The sequence below is a fragment of the Pinus tabuliformis genome, chromosome 7 (genome assembly GCF_031772625.1).
Source record: "Pinus tabuliformis cultivar Carrire ecotype Pingquan chromosome 7, CPIR1, whole genome shotgun sequence".
NCBI classification, from domain to species: Eukaryota; Viridiplantae; Streptophyta; class Pinopsida; order Pinales; family Pinaceae; genus Pinus; species Pinus tabuliformis.
The window spans coordinates 1,466,546,119-1,466,568,187 of NC_142293.1; the positions used below are offsets into that span (position 1 = coordinate 1,466,546,119).

At 37.9% G+C, this 22,069-nt stretch overlaps 1 protein-coding gene across 1 annotated transcript; it reads right to left on the reverse strand.

Annotated features, from left to right (window-relative positions):
• Positions 1–8,071: 8,071 nt before the first annotated feature.
• Positions 8,072–9,208, reverse strand: LOC149253322 (F-box protein At5g49610-like). The gene has a single exon (XM_089454439.1). It carries the CDS (start codon positions 9,206–9,208, stop codon positions 8,072–8,074), a length of 1,137 nt encoding a protein of 378 aa, XP_089310565.1.
• Between the last annotated feature and the right edge of the window lie 12,861 nt (positions 9,209–22,069).

Below are 22,069 nucleotides of genomic sequence, written 5' to 3' on the forward strand. Positions count from 1 at the left end.
TTTCATCGACTTACATACTTTTAGTTGCTGGACAGTGAGTCAAGCTAACCTTGGCCCGGTCTCTTCCTTCACCAAGGCTGCATTGCGCAATCTAGGGAAGGAAGGCTCACCTTCCTCTACAGATTTGCACATTATGGCGTAGCACTAGCCTCCTAGAATGAATTGCGCATTTCTGGAGGTCAGTGGCTGCTTGGCCCAAAACATTGCACAAATCTGTCCCTGTGCCAGTAGTCTTTTAGAGCCGGAATCGCGCATTGTGCGATCCCAATAGTCAAATGCACAACCGGATTGCATGTTTTGTAGTTCCAATAGTCATTAAGTCTCCTAGTAGCCCAGACTATGCCTTGTGCAGTATTGGTAGTCGGTCTCCCGACCTCCCGGCCGAAATTGTGCAACCTTCATGATTTTTCACCCAGGTACGTTGCAAGTCAATTCTCATGTTGATTTTGGTTTTCGGCTGATAGATTGCTTGCTATGAATGTTCATAGGTGTTCATCTGCCTCTCAACAATACAGGTACAATAGTTTCTAAGAGAGTAGAAACAAAGACACCGTTCAGAGTATGCTTGGGGATATAGTCGATCAAGTGTCCATGGGCTTACCTAATCATGAAGACATCAAGTTTTTCATGGACAAGGACATCAAGTAGTAGCATCACAATGAGTAGCATCATGAACAACAGCTGAAGGCAGCATACCGAATGCAGCAAGCACAACAAATGAATTGAATGCAAGAGGAAGGTTGTTAACAACATAGAGGCAGAGCAAAGTTGCAAGATCAAGTAGATCCACTCATAATGAAAGCAGCTTTGGAGACTTAAGCTATGAAGTGACTGTGTAACATGAAGATCGTGCAAAGGCAAAAGATGGAAAAAAGGAGGAGTTGCATGTGTTGAAACAACAACTCACGAAGAACATGAAGCTGCTTAGACAGTCCAATGAGTTACAGCAGGAACAGGAACAATAATGGGTGCAACATGCACTCACGGATGAAATTGCGCTAGTACAAGTTAAGGATCCATCCTAGCAGCTGACGTAGATCAAGCATGGTGAGCAGTGTTTTTGATTGCATGCAAAGGATCCAACAACATGCATGTCGTTGAGCGCACACATGTAATCCAACCCATTCAACACACTTACCAAGGCGAAGACAAGAAGCAAGTCCAACTAGAGTTGAACATGCACTTTGGCAAGTTGATGCGCATGACCACCAACACATACTTGAAGATCAGCAAAAACACTATGGATTAGTGTGTTTCCGGTTCAACCGTACCCAATAAGATCATGCGCATGTTAGCAGACGAGTTGGATGAAGGGGCCGAACCAATGCATCAGTTGCAACGGAGGCAAGAGTTCGCTTCAGCAAGATGTCACCATGAGGTGCATGCACACCATCACAGACGACTAAGCTTGGAATCAGCTCACCAGCTTCACCATCACAAGCATGTCAAAGAGTTGGTCTCACCACAATGGATCGAGTGCCAGTGATGTCTTGCAAGGCTTGCTCAAGCCATGTTGTCTCACATGAGTACATGTGCATTGTAATGTTGAGTCATGTCAAGTGTAAGTCGAGTGTCAATAGTTGGATGTAACAGTCATAGAGTAGGTGAAGAGTCATGAGGGTAGTTGAACTGTCACAAAGGGGAATGTCAAGGGTCACCCCACCCTTTGCTATAAATAGTCCCTCATAAATCATTGTATAGGATTTTGGTTAGCTAAGCTTCTACTAAGACTATTTTGAAGAAGGCTTGGACAGTATTGTAACGCGCCTTGGCTTCTCCAGTGCATGGAAATTGTTAGAGTCGGTCTAGTTAGCCCTCCATCAGAGATCAAAGCTCTTTTGCATTTCATTATTAGGTGTCCCATCAATTTTGATCAGATGCATTTTGTTAAGCATGCCATAACTCTGATGGAGTGGGTTGTGTCATTCATTCCCCTCATGCTTGTCTCGGCTGGTTCAGGCCTGTTTATTAAAATAAGTCTTCAAAGGTCATTTACAATCATGTTTTAAATTTTTAGGTCTTAGGTCTAGGGTTGAGTCAATTTTGTCTTGAAAAGTCTTAGAAGACCAGCAGGCCAGAGGGATGTCTTTGATAGATCTTCACTTCAATAATTTTCATCATTGTACACTTGAATTAGGACTTCCCTTCAAAACTCTGTTTTGAAGATAAGTCGCCATCTCATTTTTGTAAAAAATTGTCAAAATTTTCAGTTCTTCAAACATTCAAGTGCACCCTTGGTCTCCTTTTCCAGAGTATATCAGAGCTATCCCTGCAAAAATTATCAGAGAAAATCATTACTTCGACCAAATTTAAAGGGGAAACCAAAAAGGTCAAAGCCTATTAATTTTCAAAAAGTGTCAACAACCAAACATAAGAAAAGGGGTTTTGGATCAAGCAAAAATCAACAAGGAGTCTATATGAAGATATTTCTCCTCATTTGCAACCCATTCCACATTCCAAGAGTGAAGAGCATCGTTCAAAGGCAATTTTGTGAATTTGTGGGCAAATCGGGCCGTTTCCAGGGCGCGCTATGCATCAGGTTGGGCGCGCTACGCATCAGGCCACAATTTTCAGTGTAATTTTGCAAGGGCGCTACGCATCAGGAGCACGCGGCACGTTGGGTGAGGCGCGCTACGCATTGAAGTTTATGCCCAGAACTTTGCCAGAAATCACTAAAACGCCTCTTCTCAAGCATCAAATCACAGGTAGGCCTACATTCATGGCTTGTTATTGGTTTTTGGACAGTTTATGTAAGAGATTATGATATATTTGCCATGAAAACCAAATGTAAAAACCCTCCTTGTCCATTAATTTGCTGTAAGGATTTAAATTCCAAGATTGCTGTAGGGTTTCAAAAATAAATGTTAACCAAGGTTCTCATTTTCCTATTTCCTTTCGATTCCCCATCCCTTATATTCACCAATATTTTCCCCAATAATTCCTCATAAAACCCTACACTATTCTCCCTCAAATCCTAACCCCTCCCTTCTACTACAAACATATTTTTCCTACCCTACCTCATCCCAAACCCTAAAACTTCAAGATTTTCATGTCCCTTCCCTTCCCTAAATTCCTTGTTTTATTTCCATTGTCCCCATTTCCCTAATGTTTCCCCTTTCCTAAAATTTCCCTTGTATATTTGTGTCCCCTTGGTCGCAGCATTTTGAGAAAAAAAAAGTCAACAGTCAATCTTGCACATAGTTGTATATCAGCAAATATAACATGTCAGAGACCGAGTCAGCTTATGAGTAGGATTATGATAGTGATTCTACACCAGAGGTAAGTGTGCCAAGGAGGTATCACAAAGGTGGCAAAGGTGGTCGGCATGTCAGGGAGGAGCCTACCTCTTTGGCTCAATTGCAAGCTTGTCCACTTGCAATGGATTGTTTTCGGTATCAATCATGTTTTGAATACTGTGAGCGGATCTCACAAATCCAGCATCATCGGGAACTAGTCCGTTTATTTGTTCTACATTTGCAGGATGGTCATGTAAACCTTGCCAGAGTGAATTTCACCTTGTAACTCGAGACTATTGCTCAAGCCACTGGGATACCAAATGTAGGGGAGGAATGGAGTAAACGCCAGCAGTTAGACAGATTTCACTATGAGCCATATATTAAGCCCGGATGTGTAAGACACTTGACTGCAGTTTTTCCTTTCAGATTCCTAAGGGATGAGTATGCACCATTGATGAAACTCATCATTCGATATTTTAGTTGCGAGGGCAGATTCTCACGTCTCTATGCGTACCATGTCCGTTTGTTGATGCATTTTACAAGGGTACGTATGATGAACATTCCATTTTTCATGTGTCGCAACATAGAGAGGATGGTGCCTTTAGTACAAAGGAAGAGCCCAACACATCATCATAAAAGCATCTATCATTATGCATTGATCAAAATCATAGTGATGCATCAGTTGGTACAACAGGGCATTACTTGGGAGGATTTTATTTCTCGTGGCCTTTTCACAGCGCCACAGCCACCTCCTGAGATTGTTCATGATGAGGGAGGGCCTTCACATCAGTTTGACATTCCTAAGATAGAGCATGTCAGCACTCCAGCAGCCTTATTTGCATCTACACGATGAGTACTATCTCCACCCGGGGTGGAAGGGGTCTCGTTGACTTCATCAACACAACGAGTGTTATCTCCACCTTGTGTGGAAGGGGCCTCGCTTTCGACAGCAGCACCGCAGGTAAGGATAAGGGCACGAAGCCCAAGCATGAGGAGAGGCCTTCAGGTAAGCAATCAGGTTTTGTTACTAGTCATGATGAGACAACTTCATATATCAGGTATCTAGAGTAGTGCAATAAACAGTTAGAGGATGAGCACACACTTATAGAGCTGCAACGAATCCGTGAAGACCGTAGGTTGGCCCGTAAAAGACCAGGTGATTTGACACCTGTTGCATGGAAATTTGTGCTTGAGAAGGTCAACCGACACTTGGATGGTTTGTTGGCGAAATCTAATAGAGACAAAGAATTGCTTTGTCACATGAAGAATCATTACTGGGCCCGCATGCATGTTTGCAAAGCGAAAATGAAGATCCTTAAGAGGCGATTGAGCAAGGCACTAAAACGGCGGAAAAGGCCCGATCCACTCCAAATTTTCGCCGAAGCCTCTTTGACTGAGCATAGTACTTGATTGGGGACCCCCAGCCCAAATTACAAGAAATTTGGGGAAAATTTTGTCAATTTTGAAATTTTTATGTAAAAGACAGGTTTTTGGGCTCAACGCGTAGCGTGCCGCACGCTACCCTTAAAATTGGGAGGTCCAAATCATGAAAGGTTTGAATTTTTGGATTTTTCATGATGAAATACACCTGCTCAGCCACTGCCAAGGCATTTCATCAAGGTTTGGGTCCCCAAAAGGTCAAAAAACATGCACAAAATGACCTCGCTGCCCCTTTTTGGACACACAGGTAGCAGCCTTGGGAGAATGCACTTTTAGAGGGGAAAATGGACATCAAATTGGAAAATTATACTTGGGTTGGAAAGTAGACGTCCAGGGCTTTCCAACAAGCCAACCTGAGCTCAATTTGGATGCCGAGAAGTGCCCCAAAAGCAGGTGGAAAGGTGCGCTACGCATCAGGATTTTTTGCACATTTTTCACCTTCGAGCTCAGGAATTTGCCCAGTTTTGGCTTGTGATGGGATTTTTCACCCTCCTTGATGTAATTAATGTAACTTTATTTTGACTTGACACTTATTTACCTATTCTAGATGATTCATTCATAAAATAGCAAAAATTTAATGAATTAATTGGTTTCCTAGCTTATAGAGGCAAGTTGTTTTGACTGCCTAGATTGTAGTGCTTTGTTTAGAATTGGTTGAAAAAGCTCCTAGGATGATGAGCTCGACCCCTAGAGGCAAGGGAATGGGTTAGCTTGCCTATATTATGTATTTTCTTAGTCATTTTCAGGGTTGGACTCTTTGGGAAGAGGTTTTGAGACTTTATTGTACATTTTACTTCAGCATTTTGGCAAAGGGAAGACCAGGGATTTGCAGCACTATTTGGAATTCTTGTGGCTTTATGTCTTGATGGTGTGCTTCTTTCAGTACTTGTAAGTTTGTTATGTGTATCATTTTCCCTCTCTCATCTTCTGCAATTGAACAAATGAAGTGTTAAGGTAGAATCCATAAATTTGCTATGCTCTGCCTTTAAATTTGTTTAATTTTCCATGTTTTCTTCAGTTTAAGGAGAACCCTTGCGCTTGCTTGCTCTCCTTAGCTCCTCACCTGTCTGATCTATTCACCTCATCACTTTAAAAGCATCAAAACAATTTCCTACCTTGCTCCAATCAGACCTCTACAGAAACTGTGTCTCATCCCCGCACCCAAAATTGCTTTTCCCTTTGATTCAACAAAAATCCCAAAAAATCACCTTTAAACCTCTGCACTTAATATCTAGCCTAAGATCAGTATTCCTTATTGGTCATCTCAGCCCCTTTGAAAACCTTTTGCCGAGATAGACCCGGAGAGAGCCCTCTCCTGTCCTCGTAGGGCTAGCTACGAGGCTGAGCGTGGTATGATGTTGCCTCGAGTTTTGCCTTCCTCAGCCTGAGGCAGATTTGAGCGCTAACAGAACTAGTACATCTATTTAGAGGAGCAGGTGGATGTGGCTGTAACGTTCCACTGATGGGGCTAGCAGTTTTACATGGTGTATTGTATGATTGTGACTTACACTTATTTATATAATAAAAGCCAGCACATTTTCATGCATATGTTGTTATTGTAGTTGGACTACTCCAGTTTCCTTAATGATATATGTTGTTTAACTTACATACTTGTATATGAATTGATTTATATGCAATTATATGAATCTTGTTGTTAATGTGTTGCATAAGTTGTTAATGTTGTCACCATCCATGTCGACTGCTCTGGTGGACATCAAACAAACCTTTCTCTAAACCTTGTTATATCGATTGTCACACTCATCTCAGAATAATCCGTGAGTGTTGTTCGTGTTATCTTATCTTGTATGTTGTGACTGCCACATCCATGTCGACAACTCTGCTAGAAGCTGTGCATGTCCTTTGTGTTGTGTGTTCCTAGCCGAGTTGGGACTGATCCCTTTCAACCTGGAACTCACCTTCACCTTTCTCTCCCTTGAAGTGTTGGAACCTCTCTTATTCATTCCTTGACTCACTGCATCAGTCACACCCTTGCTATTGACAGAGTTATCTTACTTGCCTTTGTGTGACATCGCGGTCAAGGCATTATCTTACGACCACTACTAGGAATCCTACACCAAATGGTCTTAGGTCTAATTGGGACTTCTTACTGGGGAGATCCCCTTGAAATGTTGGCGGGTCCAGCACTGTCAACATTATGTTAAGACTCCAGAGGAGGAATCTCTTTACAGTCCAGTAAGAAAAGGAAACCCTCCAAGATTATCTATCCTAAGCCTATATAAAGTCAAGGATGCAAAGGAATCCAGATACCAAGATCCCAAATGATATGTGCTAGAGGCAAGACAAACCTTTTGTAAAAATTTGATTCCCATGACACGCTCCATCCCTAGATTCCTTACCAAACCCCGTTAATGCTAACAAAACATAATATAGGAAGAAGCCATCATAGGTTCAAACGTGTTGGGCCAAAGTCCCAAATGCCAATAGATACATTGAACCCCTCTTTGTAGCATTACTTCATACCAAAACCAAAATAGAAATTTAACTTTCCTCCAGATTAAGATGATTTCCGTTCACATGCTCCCATGCATGGTAGAAGTGTGCCACCCCACCTCTGCGTTAATTATCATTGGAGTCAGTAAGGTGTCAACACCCTCCATGATACTCTCTTGTCCTCGCTCATCCATTTTTATTGAGAATAACAAAATAAGTTTAATATGAATTATAAACAAAATGATTTTTTGAATATCAAACACATAATATAAAAAAAACCAATTACAAATAAAATTTTATTATAATTAAAATTTTTAATGGTATATAATTCAATATGACTAAAATTCATAAACGTTTTCATGATCAACAAGCACTTGCTATAGAATAAAACATTATGTCATATTAAGGTATTAATTTCATCCATATAAACTATAAATCTATTGTGTAATTAGAAAATTAAAATCCCTTAAAATATAAAATTTAGAATTTCAAAATTAAAATAAATTTAAATCAAATAATAATAATAATAATAATAATAATAATTATTATTATTATTATTATTATTATATTGTTTTCTCAACCAAACCTAAAATCCTTCACCAATTTCCTAGAACCAATTTTACATATGCCTATATGGAAGAGCATCCAGTGAGACTAAGGGTGCTGCTCGGGAAGATAAGAGTAAGAGATATGATAGTAAAAATCATTTGCAACAGCTACACATTCTCATTCTTTAAAGTAAAGAGAAATCGGAGAATCTGTCATTGAATCCTGACATTCAAGAGCCTTAATACAACATGATGAAAACCGGCCGATTTATAGAAAGGGAAATTGGAGAATTTATAAACTTCATACAAAATTAACAGAGCCGGCAAAATTTTGAAACGACGTAAATAACTGAAGCCTAAATGTCTCTGCTTCATTAACAATTAAATTATCTAAATTCAAGGCCAAGAAACATTGTTGGATTCGAAGGCTGACGCAAAAATTCTGCAGAAAAATGTGAAGCGTCTGAAGGGCAATGTGAAGCGCCTTATTAATCTTCGCTTTGGATTGCAGATTGTTATTTTCATATCCCAATCGAACATCACCGTCCATCCGCTGCTATTTGCTCCCACAGTATAAATGTTAGGGACTTCTGGCCTCCAGATCGGATTCGGTTCACACCATTCCGGAGCACCTGGCCCTTCCTTCAATTTCCACATTCGAGTCCAGAGACAAGAATTACTATAAACTATTAACACCACTCGCCCATCACTTCCACCTAGATCCAACCGTCTTGGCAGTGAATCACATTGGCAAAACTGAGGCAATCCAATTTCTGCCCAACGCCTCTCTGCAATACTGAATGCTATCATGCGACCGATGCCATGCCCAGAAGTAATCCAATAAACCTTTCCTTTAGAACAGGTACCCTTTCCACTAGGGCAAATGCGCAGCGGGGCTTTCATGGCAACCACAGTCCATGCGTTGGATTCTGAGTCATAAATCTGCATCACCATATTATTGTCAGCTGCTTGTCCCCATCTATTATTGTTTTCACCTAGCAGAACAGTGCATCGCCTCCTAGTTGCATCAAAATCCATCGCAATGAAGCTCCACCAAATGAGAGGGCTAGGATTAGGCAGACGTCTAGAGGACCCAGTAGCAATATTGCCTATGGAAAGACCCAATCTATCTCCCCTTCTATGAGAACAGTAGATATTCCTGCAGGCATCCACAATGACGACATCAGAAGGCAAAGGAGCTTTGTAAATGTTCATGTCTGAACTATCGCCTCCTAGGTATTCTATAACCCAAGTTTCCGCAATACGTTCCCTGGTCCAGTCAAGCTGAACCAAAAATCCTGGGAAGGAGTGCACTGAAAAATTTGAATAAATTCTTTGCAGGGCATCGGAAGATAGCAATTGTTTCCATTGCCTCGAAAGAGTTCTCATTTTGGCAAGAAGACGCATGGGCAACATGTAAAAAATCTTGAGCAGCAAATCCTGTGGGAGGGCTTGCCAAATTTTCGCTTCCATGAGGATGTCTGTCCCTGACTCCCACTGTTCCGGAAGGGATCGCCAAATCTCTGGCTCCATTCCCACGTCCGTGGTCTTTTCACTCTCTCATCGCAGAGATATATAAAATCGTTTCTTTATTTTAATCTACATATGTTAAATTTTCATCTCAAAATTGTTGATAAACGGTAACAAGATTTGTGTCTTAACGGGCTAGCACTTCGTAATGTGATGGATCACTCTGGTGTCTAGTGAGATGGTGGGGTAACCAGAGTGAGCAAGGGTAAACTACTGATTTAATTATCTTGATAGGTGTCTCTATGGAATATTAGCACGTGGGTGAGTTTTGTTTTTTTGTTTTTTCCTTAAAATTTAAATACTTATTTATAACTATAAAATTAAAGATAATTTTAAACTACTGATTTAATTATCTTGATAGGTGTCTCTATGAAATATTAGAAGGTGGTTGAGTTTTGTTTTTTGTTTTTTCTTTAAAATTTAAATACTTATTTATAACTATATCTTTATTTATAACTATAAAATTAAAGATAATAATAGATGATTATATTGATGTTTACTATTTATTAATATGGTTATGAAATAATAAATGATAATGATCCTTTGCTAACGTAGTTATGTTAGTTTCAATTATATCACTAAGTTTACATATTACATATTATAGTCTTTTTTCTAATTTTTAAGATTTATGTATTGTTTATAAAATCTTTTATCTTATAAGTAAAAAAATTTCATAAACTAATTTGGTATTTAGATTAAAAACTATGTATTGATTTTAACCTTTTAACTTTTTTATCCCCTAAAATCTTAGTTTCTTTATGTCTTTTCATCTTTTGGTTTATAACCATGGTATTATTTTTATTAATTAATACACATAAACAATTTTATTTGGCTATTTATGCGGATGAATTGAGATACTACATTACCTTTATTTATATACTTATTTGTTATTTATTTATACGGACGAATTGATATACTAGACTACCCCACCCTTATTTATATGGTTATATACTTAAGTCTATATTATTTTCAATGCATCTATGTATAGAATTAAAGTTTTTCAAAATTTCTCATGTATATTTGTAAATTTTATTTTTAAAAATATTCAAAATTAACATAATAATCTTATAACTTATAAATAATTCAATATTTATACTAATCTTAACAAATCCATGTACAAGCTAGTAAAGAGTTATGAGTACGTAAAAAATCGCTCTATAATAAATAATTAATAGATATAATCATTTTTAAAAACTCCTTTTTAGAAATCCGTTAATTGAATTTATAAAAAGATGAAAAACTAATTTTAAAAACTTTTAGACTTTATCATTTCATTAATCACTTTATCTCCAAAATGGACGAGACTTCCTTAAATTTATAGTTTAGATGTTTAGATTACTGAGAACTACATATATTTAACAATACACTTGCATTCTATGTCTCTTGCAAATCTAAAGGTTTCTTAATCTTTCTCTTACAAAGATGATAAAAGAAATTACATATTGATACTCTTTAATAAACACTAACAACAACATTATTTTTCTTTAAGTAATACCATCAACAACATGCTAAAAATGCTAACACCATTAAGTCACTCTTTATTTTCACGTGCTTTTAAAATGTTGGACTATCAACACCGGTTAAATTTTCATCAGGAAATCTGTATTTTATTAATCAAATATGATATTACATATATACAACAAGTGTTGTCTCAAGATAGGAAAATTATCTTGGACAAACAATCATCTGGTTGAGAGAATATCTCAACCACACACCAAACTAGGGAAACCACTCCTATAGAATAAGAATAGACTATTTACATAGAAAGTCACAACTGAGACAAGTGGAATTACATTTTTCAATAATCCCTCTTAATCACTACTTGTCTTGATATCAATCTACAAGATCTACATTTGGTCCAGTCTTGTAATTACAACTTGTACCTTGTTCATGCAATTGTTGATGTCCATATAAAGGTACAACCATCTACTAGAATGCATGGGTTCCGAACTGCTGCAATCGCTAGTCTACTAGGAATTCCTTCACATGCATGGCCCATCCAACCTCTCGATGAACTCCCCTTAGCTATAAAATTTCACCTCATGGAGTCTAAAAGCAATACAAACCACCCAAGTGTATCCATCCCGCATGACACACTCTTCCAGGGCGTTAAAACTCTCTTACAGAGGGAACACATAACAAAGGGTATGCATGCCTCTCTGGGTCTTACAACAACTACATAAAACATTTCAAGACCACAACTAACCATTACCAAAGAGTATATGACATGTAGATTTGTTCTAATTACAACATGTGACTCATACTAGACCATGAATATGTTCCACAAACTCACACTAATTCGCACAAACTTGATTGCCCATCATCTTCCAATGCAGCTCCACTAATTCCATCTTCACTGTCATGTCTTCATTATATCTGGTTGTTAAGCATTCTTGCAAATAAATTTATCTATTGTTGGAATGGCCAATTCCAACATAGATTCAAACTTGTGACAATAGTTGGCCAGTCTAATTGTCACAAAACATCCAATCTTTAACCATATTTACAATATTTATGCCTTTACGTCATCCACACCCAACATACACAAGAGATTAATGCAAATCAAAATTGTTTCACAAATCCAATAGCAAGTATGTTCCTCCAAAGATAAAATGCATGGAGTTCCATAACACAACTCAACAATGTGTAGGTTGTTCTTTTCCTAGATGCTGAGATTCACCATTGTTGCCAGCCATCAAAATTGATCGCCAAACCTCGCTGCCTCGTAAAACTGCTTGGTCAAGCTCAAAAAATCCTTGCTTATTTTTTTTGCGGTCGATAGCTTCATGAGAAGAATTCATAAATGCATGACCATTACCAGAGTGAATTAGATTTGGGCCTCCCAAAACAGTGTAGAGGGAAAAACCACTAATCACAGGATCCGAACTGGAAACAATCAAACTTAAATGTTGACAGCAAACAACGATTTTCCATGACGTTCAACTCGATTGATGTTCACTACTCTGTAGCTGAACGTGCCTCACCAATTCAATTTTTCATCTAGGTCACTGTAGCATGCTTTGCCCTTATGGAACGACTCTACTGCACATTGATTTCAATTGGAAAAAAATCTCCCACAACACTCTCACACGGGGCTAGAGCTAAACCCATGGCAAGGAAAATCCAAGGATGCCCAATGAATAAAAAATCGGGGAATGCGTGATTTTCTGAAATCCATTCACTGCGTTGGTCGTCCTAGACAAAGATCTTGGGGCCGAAGTTGAATGACACGCTCAGATCTCACTCCCTCTCCGGTTCTTCCACTTCTTTTTCCATTGCTGGAGACTGAGTCGCCTTCGACTGCTTCAATAGTAGTGGCGATCGAGAATTCAAAAACGAGATCAATATCCAACTGAGCCCCATCTATTGCATCAAATTCAACCATAGAACGAAGCAAAAGAAACTCGTTCTTGACAACAAGCTCAACCGACCACAGTTCGTCAATTTCTTCAATCAGTCATTGGATGATATTTTTCTTCGTCTTGTCATCAAACCAAACAACTTTGGGAACCATCTGCAAGGAAGCCCATCCTTTTCTTAGATCGTCTTGTTTGCCCACATAATTCTTCTCTGCTTCAACGGATCATAGAAAGACTTGGAAGCATAATATAGACTGAGCCCAACGTCTAGAGCAGATCATCAAGGATAAACCTCTATTTCTCAAGGTCGTAGGTTCCAATTGCACAAGATGGCTACCCTTCACCTTCTTTGCCAGCCATTCCTCATTCACAATACTATGATTGCAACAATCCACACTCTACTCACACGCAAGAGACACACACATAGCCTTTCCATGCTCCATGCTCACTGCATCAGGTAGGACGCTCTACAACCAGCATAACCGACACCAAGTGACCCTTTGCAACATAAATGGATCTGAATTCTCTTTCAAGACAGCTCATGCCTCCTCAGATCTGGAAGCAGTTACAGGATTCATGCCTCTTCAAAGACACAAATGACTGTTCTTAGGTCAAATGCCTACGCAGATTAGTAAGCTCACATCAACAAGCCATAACAGCCATGCTCCAATCATGATCTGATTACACTGCACCAGGTCAAATTCCCATGCAGATCAGTAAGCTCACATCAACGAGCCATAACGGCCACGATATGATCTCTTACACTGCACCAGGTCAAATGCCCACGTAGATTAGTAAGCTCACATAAACGAGCCATAACAGCCACGCTCTAGCCACGATTCAATCTCTTACATTGCACCACACTCCTACTACAATAATTAATTTAGTAATGGAGATCAGACCGATTCTCCTCCATCGTCTATGTTGTTGCCTTCAGGATTTTCTCTCACCTTAATGCACATACAAAACCTCCATGACATGGATTCACCACACCGCCACTTCGCCACCATGAGAGTTGGTTACTAAACCATCTCTGTGCTCTGATACCATGTTAAATTTCCATCAAGAAATCTGTATTTTATTAATCAAATATGATATTACATATATGCAGGAAGTGTTGTCTCAAGATAAGGAAACTATCTTGGACATACTTTCAATATTTCCATGATCAATCCATATTTTAAAAAAATATCACAATTGTCATTAACATAGTATTCATCCACCATATGGTGGGATATCCAACCATGCATGTGTTGATTTTTGAGTAGCTTGGAAGGTATTCCAATCCCTGGGGAAAAGAATCACAAGAGTCACTTATGGGATCGGAACCCAAGCATGTGGTTTTTCATCGATCATGATTTGGGCCAAAACTATGGACACATGTCGGAATGTGATGGATGAGGATGATATCTCTTGTTGAGGTGAATCTGATGAAATGAAAATCATTTGATTCCGAGTTATAGAAATGCAGTTATTAATTTTGAAGATAAGAAATGGGTTTTCATGAGAAGAGTCTAGGTTGGCTTGACGTTAATGAGGCATGTGACAAATTTTAAAGCCCTAATTGGACATTTTGAGGAAGCCCTTCTTATGGATATAAATAAGAGGTGAGGAGAGGGTCATTACACATATCCAAAGTGAGCAACACAACAAAAGAGGAGCTTGATTAACAAAAACTAATTTTGTCTTGGTCATAGGAAGGAAACCAACAAGGAAGAGGAAGGCTTTTAGGGATGTTTATGGTGACCAAATTGCAGAAAATGAGAAACGAGGTATACTGATCAAGGTCAGAGGTGTTTAAGTGATGATTTATGGGTGGACTATCCCCAAAGAAGGCTAGCGCAAACTTTTGGGGGAGATATGGAGCATGATGCAATGAATTGAAGAAGGGTCAAGGACTGTTTGAGGCCTAGAACAACCCAAAATTGTAGGAAACTAGCACAACCTCTCAAGGAAGGACAACTATAGCTCTCAGGAGCGAATATGGGAAACATTTATGGGCTAGAAATGACTAGGGTTTTTCCCTAACTAGGTCGATGTTGACAATAGAGAAACATACCTTAAATAGTGAGCTAAAGGTATGTGCTTTGGTACATTCTTGTAAGTGTTGTATTCATGTTATTGGATTAGTTTTGGATAAGTTTTTCTAGAAGCCTGTGGGTTCCATTTGGAGGACTTTTTGTGATGGTTGAAATTCCATCCTAAGAGAAGATATTGTAGTGAATTTATTGGGAATCACTGGTTTTTTGAAGGGAAATGTGTTGATAGCCCAAAATATATCCCTAGAGCAGCATATAAGAAGGACATTGATTTCTTCATGTTTGGGTCAATATTGGAGCATATGTGTAGCTCTTTGATGGAGGAAAGAGGCTAATAGAAGGCATATTGGAGCTCACTTATTGGCCAACCTAGAAGGGAAGATCGGATCAACCTGTGTTCATTATAACAGAAGAAAATTGCAGCAGTGATTGGTGGCAACCCTTCTGGAGACTCTATGTGTTTTCCTTTGATGGACTAAGGGGCAGCGAAAGAGAAGAACGAGAAGGAAGGACCGACATGACAAGATACGACATAGAGTGTGCAACATGATTGTCATTTTATCTTGTATTCCATATAATGAAGATTGGGTTATACAGTATTGTACAATGTTTTCTTTTTAAATTGTCTATACTTGTGCATATATGATTTATTGCTTTATAATTTTTCGTTGTGTAAAGTATTTCTATTGAGATTCTTGGTTTGGTGGCATCAGAGGTTCTACGATTATAACCTAGACCCAAGATCATGGAAATTCAACATGGTATCAAAGGGTGTGAGATCTAATTTAGAAGACAGTGAATCATCAGAGTGCACAACAAAGTACAACTTGAGAGGGAGTCGGACGCATTGTAGGTGACAATGTCGAAGTTATAGGATGGTCTCTAGTATGTGGACAAGTTGGAGGCATTGTCCAACTATAGTTTTTTGAAGGAAAGGATCAAGTTGGTCTTGCAGGTTAACATGATCTGGGAGTTCGCCGAGAAAGCCATCAAAGAATCCAACTGACCCAAAGGAGTTGGAACATGGAAAATTTTAGGGGCTAATATTCGCAAGTGGGCTAATTTTCCATATTTTTTCTAAAAAAAGATTCACCAATTTCCTTTTTTTTATAAAAATGATTCACCCAAATTTTGCAATATAAAATTATTTTACCTTAAATGTTGCTAGCATTATATAGAGTATATATGAAATCATTATAAATTTTGAATAATTTTACAACTACATCATTAAAATTTTTATAGTTTGCATATTATGGACTAGTGAGATTCGTTAATGTTTTTAAACTTCAAAATAATTTCCAATCCTTAAAATTTTCCCCAAGCTGGAAGTGTACAAGGATTTGGATATGATGGCAAGAATGATCATCCTTGATGGTGTGAAGGATCCCATAATACCTCATTTGTCCAAGAAGAACACTACACATGATATGTGGATGGATCTTTAATTTTTTTTCCAGAATAAGAACAAGAACCAGGTACTGGTATTGGAGCATAAGTTGAAGTCCACCAAGATGATACAAGGTGAAGGAGTGACTTCATATCTAATGAGATTGTAACATGTCAAAGATGAGATTGCTACCATCAGTGTGACTATTTTAGATTCGAATATTGTGAGGATTTCTTTGAAAGGGTTATCCAAGGAATGGAAGCCCTTCATTAAAGGGATTATTTCTAGAGAGAAAAATCTAGACTAGAATAGGTTGTGAGATGACTTAATTTAGGAAGAATTACAAGACAAGGATATCAATCCAAAGAAGAGGGCTTCATATGATGACATGTAAATTGGAGTACAAATGAAGGGAAGCAGAAGAAGGACTTGAGTAAAGTCAAGTGTTTCAACTGTGGCGAGATGGGTTATCTTTCGTCGAAATGTCAGACGAAGAAGAAGGGAGATGACGTGAAGAAGAAAGGGAAGTAGGTCACCGGTTTTACCACTTTTGTTGAGATACATGCTCTCACTAGGAGATTAGAAGAGTACTTTTCCATGATCTCTCATTTATCTGAAGGTACTATCGATGAGGATTGATGGTACATGGATAGTGGTGCATTGAAACATATGACACGGTCACAAGAGGGTTTTGAGACTCTCGCTGAATTGGAATCGAAGTTGCACATGGTGTTGGGCGAGAAGAGTCAGAACGAGATCTGAGGATTAGGAGTTGTGCAATTCAGGATGGAGACATGATGGGTGATGTGGTTCTAGGATGTACTATTTATACCACGACCCAGATATAGCGTGATATATGTCTCGATGATTAATAAGAAGGGGTTTGAGGTCTTATTCCAGGATGAGAAGGAAAGAATCATACTTAGAGGATCCAAATCCATAGGTATTGTGCTTAGGTTAGATAAAATGGTCTATATGGCCTGACATGAAAGCCTATGATCATGAGAAGAAGAGGTAGGTGGAGTAGATGCAGGTTCCAGAGAAGCGTTTGCAGGTATAGGCTTCATAGGGTCAGGTACAGGTTCCAGAAATCAAGTTCCAGGTTCTAGAGGCTCAGAGGGAATCAATTTCTAGTGGGAGCTTGCAGATTCAAAGGTAGGATTTATAGGCCAAGACGAGCGCGTGGTTATTGGGGAGAAAGGTTGCTTCCACATCTTCTAGTAAGGAATCATGGAGTGATTGGAAAGAAATATAGGAGAAGAATAAGAAGCAGGTGCTTCTAGTCACAGTGACACTTATGAGAGAAGTGTAGTTCATGCCACAAATATTGTTGTAGTTGTGAGCACCGAGAGTTGGGTGAGTGTTGTGAGTAGTGATGATGAAGATGAGTTACTTCCTAGTCTTGGAAGTACCTCCCTCACTAAGAGGGAGTGTTGATTTTTGAGTAGCTTGTGAGGTACTCCAAGCCCTAGGGTTCAGGGTTTAGAGGGCAATGTGCCACAAGAGTTAATTGTGGGCTTGGAACCCAGGTTTAGGGTTTTACACTCATAATAACTTGGGAAAAAACTATGGACACATTTCGATATGTGATGAATGAAGATAATCGCTCTCGTCGAGTAGAATATGACGCAGCAAAAATCATCCAATTCTGAGTTGTAGAAATGGAGTTATGAATTTTTAAGACAAGAAATGGATTTTCACAAGAAGAGTCTAGGTAAGATTGAGGTTAATAATCCATGTGAAAGCTTGTTAAGCCCTAGTTGGAAATTTTGAGGAACCCCTTCTTATGGATATAAATAGAATGTGAGTAGAGTGTCATTACACACATCCAAAGTGAGCAACACATCACAAGAGGAGCTTGTTGAACAAAGACCAATTTTTTCTTGGCTGCAGGAGGGGAACCAGGAAGGAAGAGGAAGGATTTTAGGGTTATTTTTGGTGACCAAATTGCATAGAAGGAGGGCCAAGGTATAGGGGTGAAGGTCTGAGGTGTTTAAGGGCTGATTTATGGGTAGAGTGTCCCTAAAGAAGGTTATCATAGACTGTTGGAGGAGATATAGAGCATGCCATAGTGAATTGAAGGAGGGATGAGGATTGTTTGAGGGCTAGAGAAACCCAGACTTGCAGCAATCTAGGACAAACTCTCAAGGAGGGATAGTTGCAGATTTGAGGAGAAAATATAGGAAGAATTTAAGGGCTCGAAATGATTGTGGTTTTTCCTTAACGAGACCGAGGTTGACAACAAGGAAACATACCTTAAACAATGAGCTAAAGGCATGTGCTTTGGTACATTCTTGTAGGTGTTAGATCTATGTTATTGGATCTGTTTTGGATTATTTCATCTAGAAGCCCATGGGAGCTATTTGGAGGACTTTTTGTGATGGTTGAAAGTCCCTCCTAGGAGAAAATCTTGCAATGAGTTTATTTGGTGTCATTGGTTTGTAGGAGGGTAACATGTTGATAGACCAAAGTAGCCCTAGAGTAGTATACAAGAGGGACATTGATTGTGTGTGATTGGGTGAATATTGGAGCTTAGGTGTAGCTCTTTGATGGAGGAAAGATACTACTAGAAGGCAGATTAGAGCTTAGGTATTGGCCAACCTATAAGAGTAGATTGGATTAACCCATGTTCATTATAGCATAAGTGACTTGCAATAGTGATAGGTGGCATCCCTCCTGGAGACTCTATGTGTTGCCCTGTGATGGATTAAGGGGAAACTAGAGAGCAGAACGAGAGCGAGGGACCGGCGTGAGAAGATACGACATAGAGTTTGCAACATGATTGTCATTATATCTTGTATTTCATAGATTATTGTATTATTTAGATTGGCTTAATATAACAAAGATTGGGTTGTAAATTATTGTACAATATTTTGTTAAATTCTCTATACTTGTGCATATATGACTTGCTATTTTATATTTTTTTGTTGTGTAAATTAGTTATGTTGCGATTCTTGGTTTGGTAGTCTCAAAGATTCTAGGATTATAACCTAGACCCAAGATCATGGAAATTCAACAATATCGAGTTGGCAATATTGACTCAAAGACCCATCATGAAGCCTTTGATTTTTTTTTAAATCACATTATCCTCTTCTTGATCATCACCTATTGCTAGATCACACACTACCTCATGAGCAGTTCCAACTACTTCATAAATTTTCACTAAAATGGTTACTTCAACCTTCAATTATTAACCAAACAAGGCACTTTCCATATTGCCATGATCAATCCCTATTTCAAAAAATATATCACAACTATCATTAACATAATATTCATCCACCCTGTGGTGGGATATCCAACCATGCATGTGTTCATTAACAATTTTAACTTAACCAAATTCATGAGCTGCAACTAGATTCACCGATTCACATCTCACTTTACTATCATCATCCACGTGCCTCATCAAAGTGGGTTTCAACATCATCTTCACCAATTATTTTATAGTGGATTCTTTAGCATTTATATGCTCTTTCTCTGTTTCATACATAGATGTTTCAAATTCTCTCTCTACAATCTTTGTTACACCTTCTTCATCCATATGCATATATGCATAATGGGTTTCACTTTTGTAGTCTTCATGACCATCATCCATCTTTGAGTGGGATTCTCCAAGCTTTGTTGTCTTTCTAGAGTCTTGTTCATTTACTCTCAGATCTGCAAGTAACTTATCTATTGATTCTTCAACAGAGTGTGACATAACTTTTTGTTGCATGCTTCTTTCCTTTGTACCAAATTATGCTTCTGGGATCTTCTATGCTTCCTCGGAATATGTAGTTTTTGATGCCTTAGAAAAAAAATCTCATCCAATTCTTGTTTTATAAAGTCTAATACTAGCACATTACATGGTTCATCATATGGGTTATTTTCTTATTACCTAATTAACTCTTTATATTGAAGAAATGTTTCCATTTTGACAACCCAAAAATTAAATTTTTTACGAGTAAATTTTGGCAGTGTTACCAGATCCATCCTGATCCATGCATCCTTGACATGTGTTGCTCCGTCTTGTTGTCATTTAGATTCCTCGGTTGCGGCAAGAACCTTTATGAGCTCTTTGAAATACTCTAGCTCCTCTCAATTTATTTTTTGCTCCTTCAATCTCACTTTGTGACCCATGACTATTGTCTTTCTTCTGTCTTATCACTGCCTCCCTTATCACATGAGGTTTCTATCCATATTTCCAGAGAAAAAAAATTGATTTTCAATATGTGCCTCGGTAAGGAATAATCTTAACCAGATTCATGTACTCTTATCACACAAAGGGATTTTTTTGAAGCCAAAGCACTGTCATGCTTGAAAAACAGAAAAAAGTTGGCAGACGAATGGACCCTATACGAAGCCCTATACCACGGGGACTTCATTGGGGGACCAATACAATACCACGTGGTTCATATTAAGGGATATATATTGAAGAAAAAATGACATTATATATTGAGCATATGATGTGGGCAAACATATTTTATATTGAGAGATATAAAGAATGGTGCTCAAAGATAATGAAAAGATATAAAAGGGTATAAAAAATGTTAATGAAAAAATAGATACCTACAATATATAGTGAAAGTAAGGGTCTTTTAAATTGAGAAGGTATATAGGATTCTTATTGGTAGAGCCTTAAATAATATAATTTTAGAAGTATTTTCTAGTATGTAGTCAAGTTAAAGGTATTGTTTAATATACCACAAATACACTAATATCTTAGAAATTCATTGAATAAAATCTCCTTTTTTTTTTTTCTTCTTTAATAAAACAATTCCCTTTATATATCTCTGAAAAAAAAAAACAACAACAAACAAACCTAGACTTTTTTTTTTGGAACGCGTTAAGACGTTGAGACTTTTTAACCTTCTTGGAATTTGTTTCCAACCAATAAATTAACCCACTCAACTTTTCTTGACTTGTCGAGTGCCTTTAAAAATCTGGCCAGGCAACGGTACTCTGTATGTGTACCTCCCGCGTTAGTCAATAATGCAGTTTTTGGTGCAGGACGTTCGCAGCTACGTATAAAAACTTTACCAAGCGAGCGAAGGACAGACCCTTAAAAGAACTCCATACATTCTCTTAATAACAGTCAGGTTGGACCTGTGTTCATTTAAATTTAGTAACCTCCATAGCATCCATAGACGAAATATGGGCGTATGGTGGGTGGTATGAAGACACTCAGATTTTAATCCATTTAAATTGAACGATCTCTATTTCACCCTTCTAGCAAAATGCATAACACTTGCCACTATTTCATTCCTCTCAGCTGCTGCGGTTGCACTGTTATCTAACAGCGATTTCTCAGATTACGGCACTCGCACACATATCAAACAATTCCAAAAAACCAACACGCTGATCACAACTCGGGCGTCCAGAAATTATGGCGTTTGCATTTTTGTTTTAATAGTGAAAATGAACTTAACACTATCCAAAACCATTGAAACACTCAAAATCCTAATACACAACCGTAACCTAAATTTTAAAAAATTTCTACACGAATTTTTCAGGAATTTCCATTGCTTTCCAAAAAATAATAATTAAACTTACCATTTAAATTTGACAGTCTCTATCCAGCATAGCGATAGCATTACCATAAATAACAAGGCAGAACGAAGAAACAATAACATTCCATGTAGTGAAGTACAACACATGCCTACCCTTATTTGTGAACCAGTACATATCACTATTCTGGTATAGTTTGGTTGAGATATTTTATTTTTTTGAATTGCATTTTTTACATTAATATATGGTTTTTTATAATATATCTATATATATTTTTTGCTAAATTTTTTAATTAAATAATTTTTTATTTATGACTTATTTTAATTTTTTTTGTTATTAAAATAGAATAATTATTATAGAATATCAATAATATTATTTTTACATATTATTTCTCAATTCCATATTATTAAATAGGGGAATGAATTACATATATTCCTCATGCTAAAGTGTGAATTATTTTTTTATTCTTAATTACCTCATGTCTATGTATAAATTTGATGTACAAAGACATGACATTTCATGAATAGGAGTAGAGAAGTTCTATAACTTAATAACATAGTAGAATATAGAAAAAATAATAAAATACTTACATTAC

What these genes read in the sequence shown, in the direction of transcription:
- LOC149253322 (XM_089454439.1), bottom strand. Translation starts at nt 9,208, where the DNA reads ATGGAGCCAGAGATTTGGCGATCCCTTCCGGAACAGTGGGAGTCAGGG.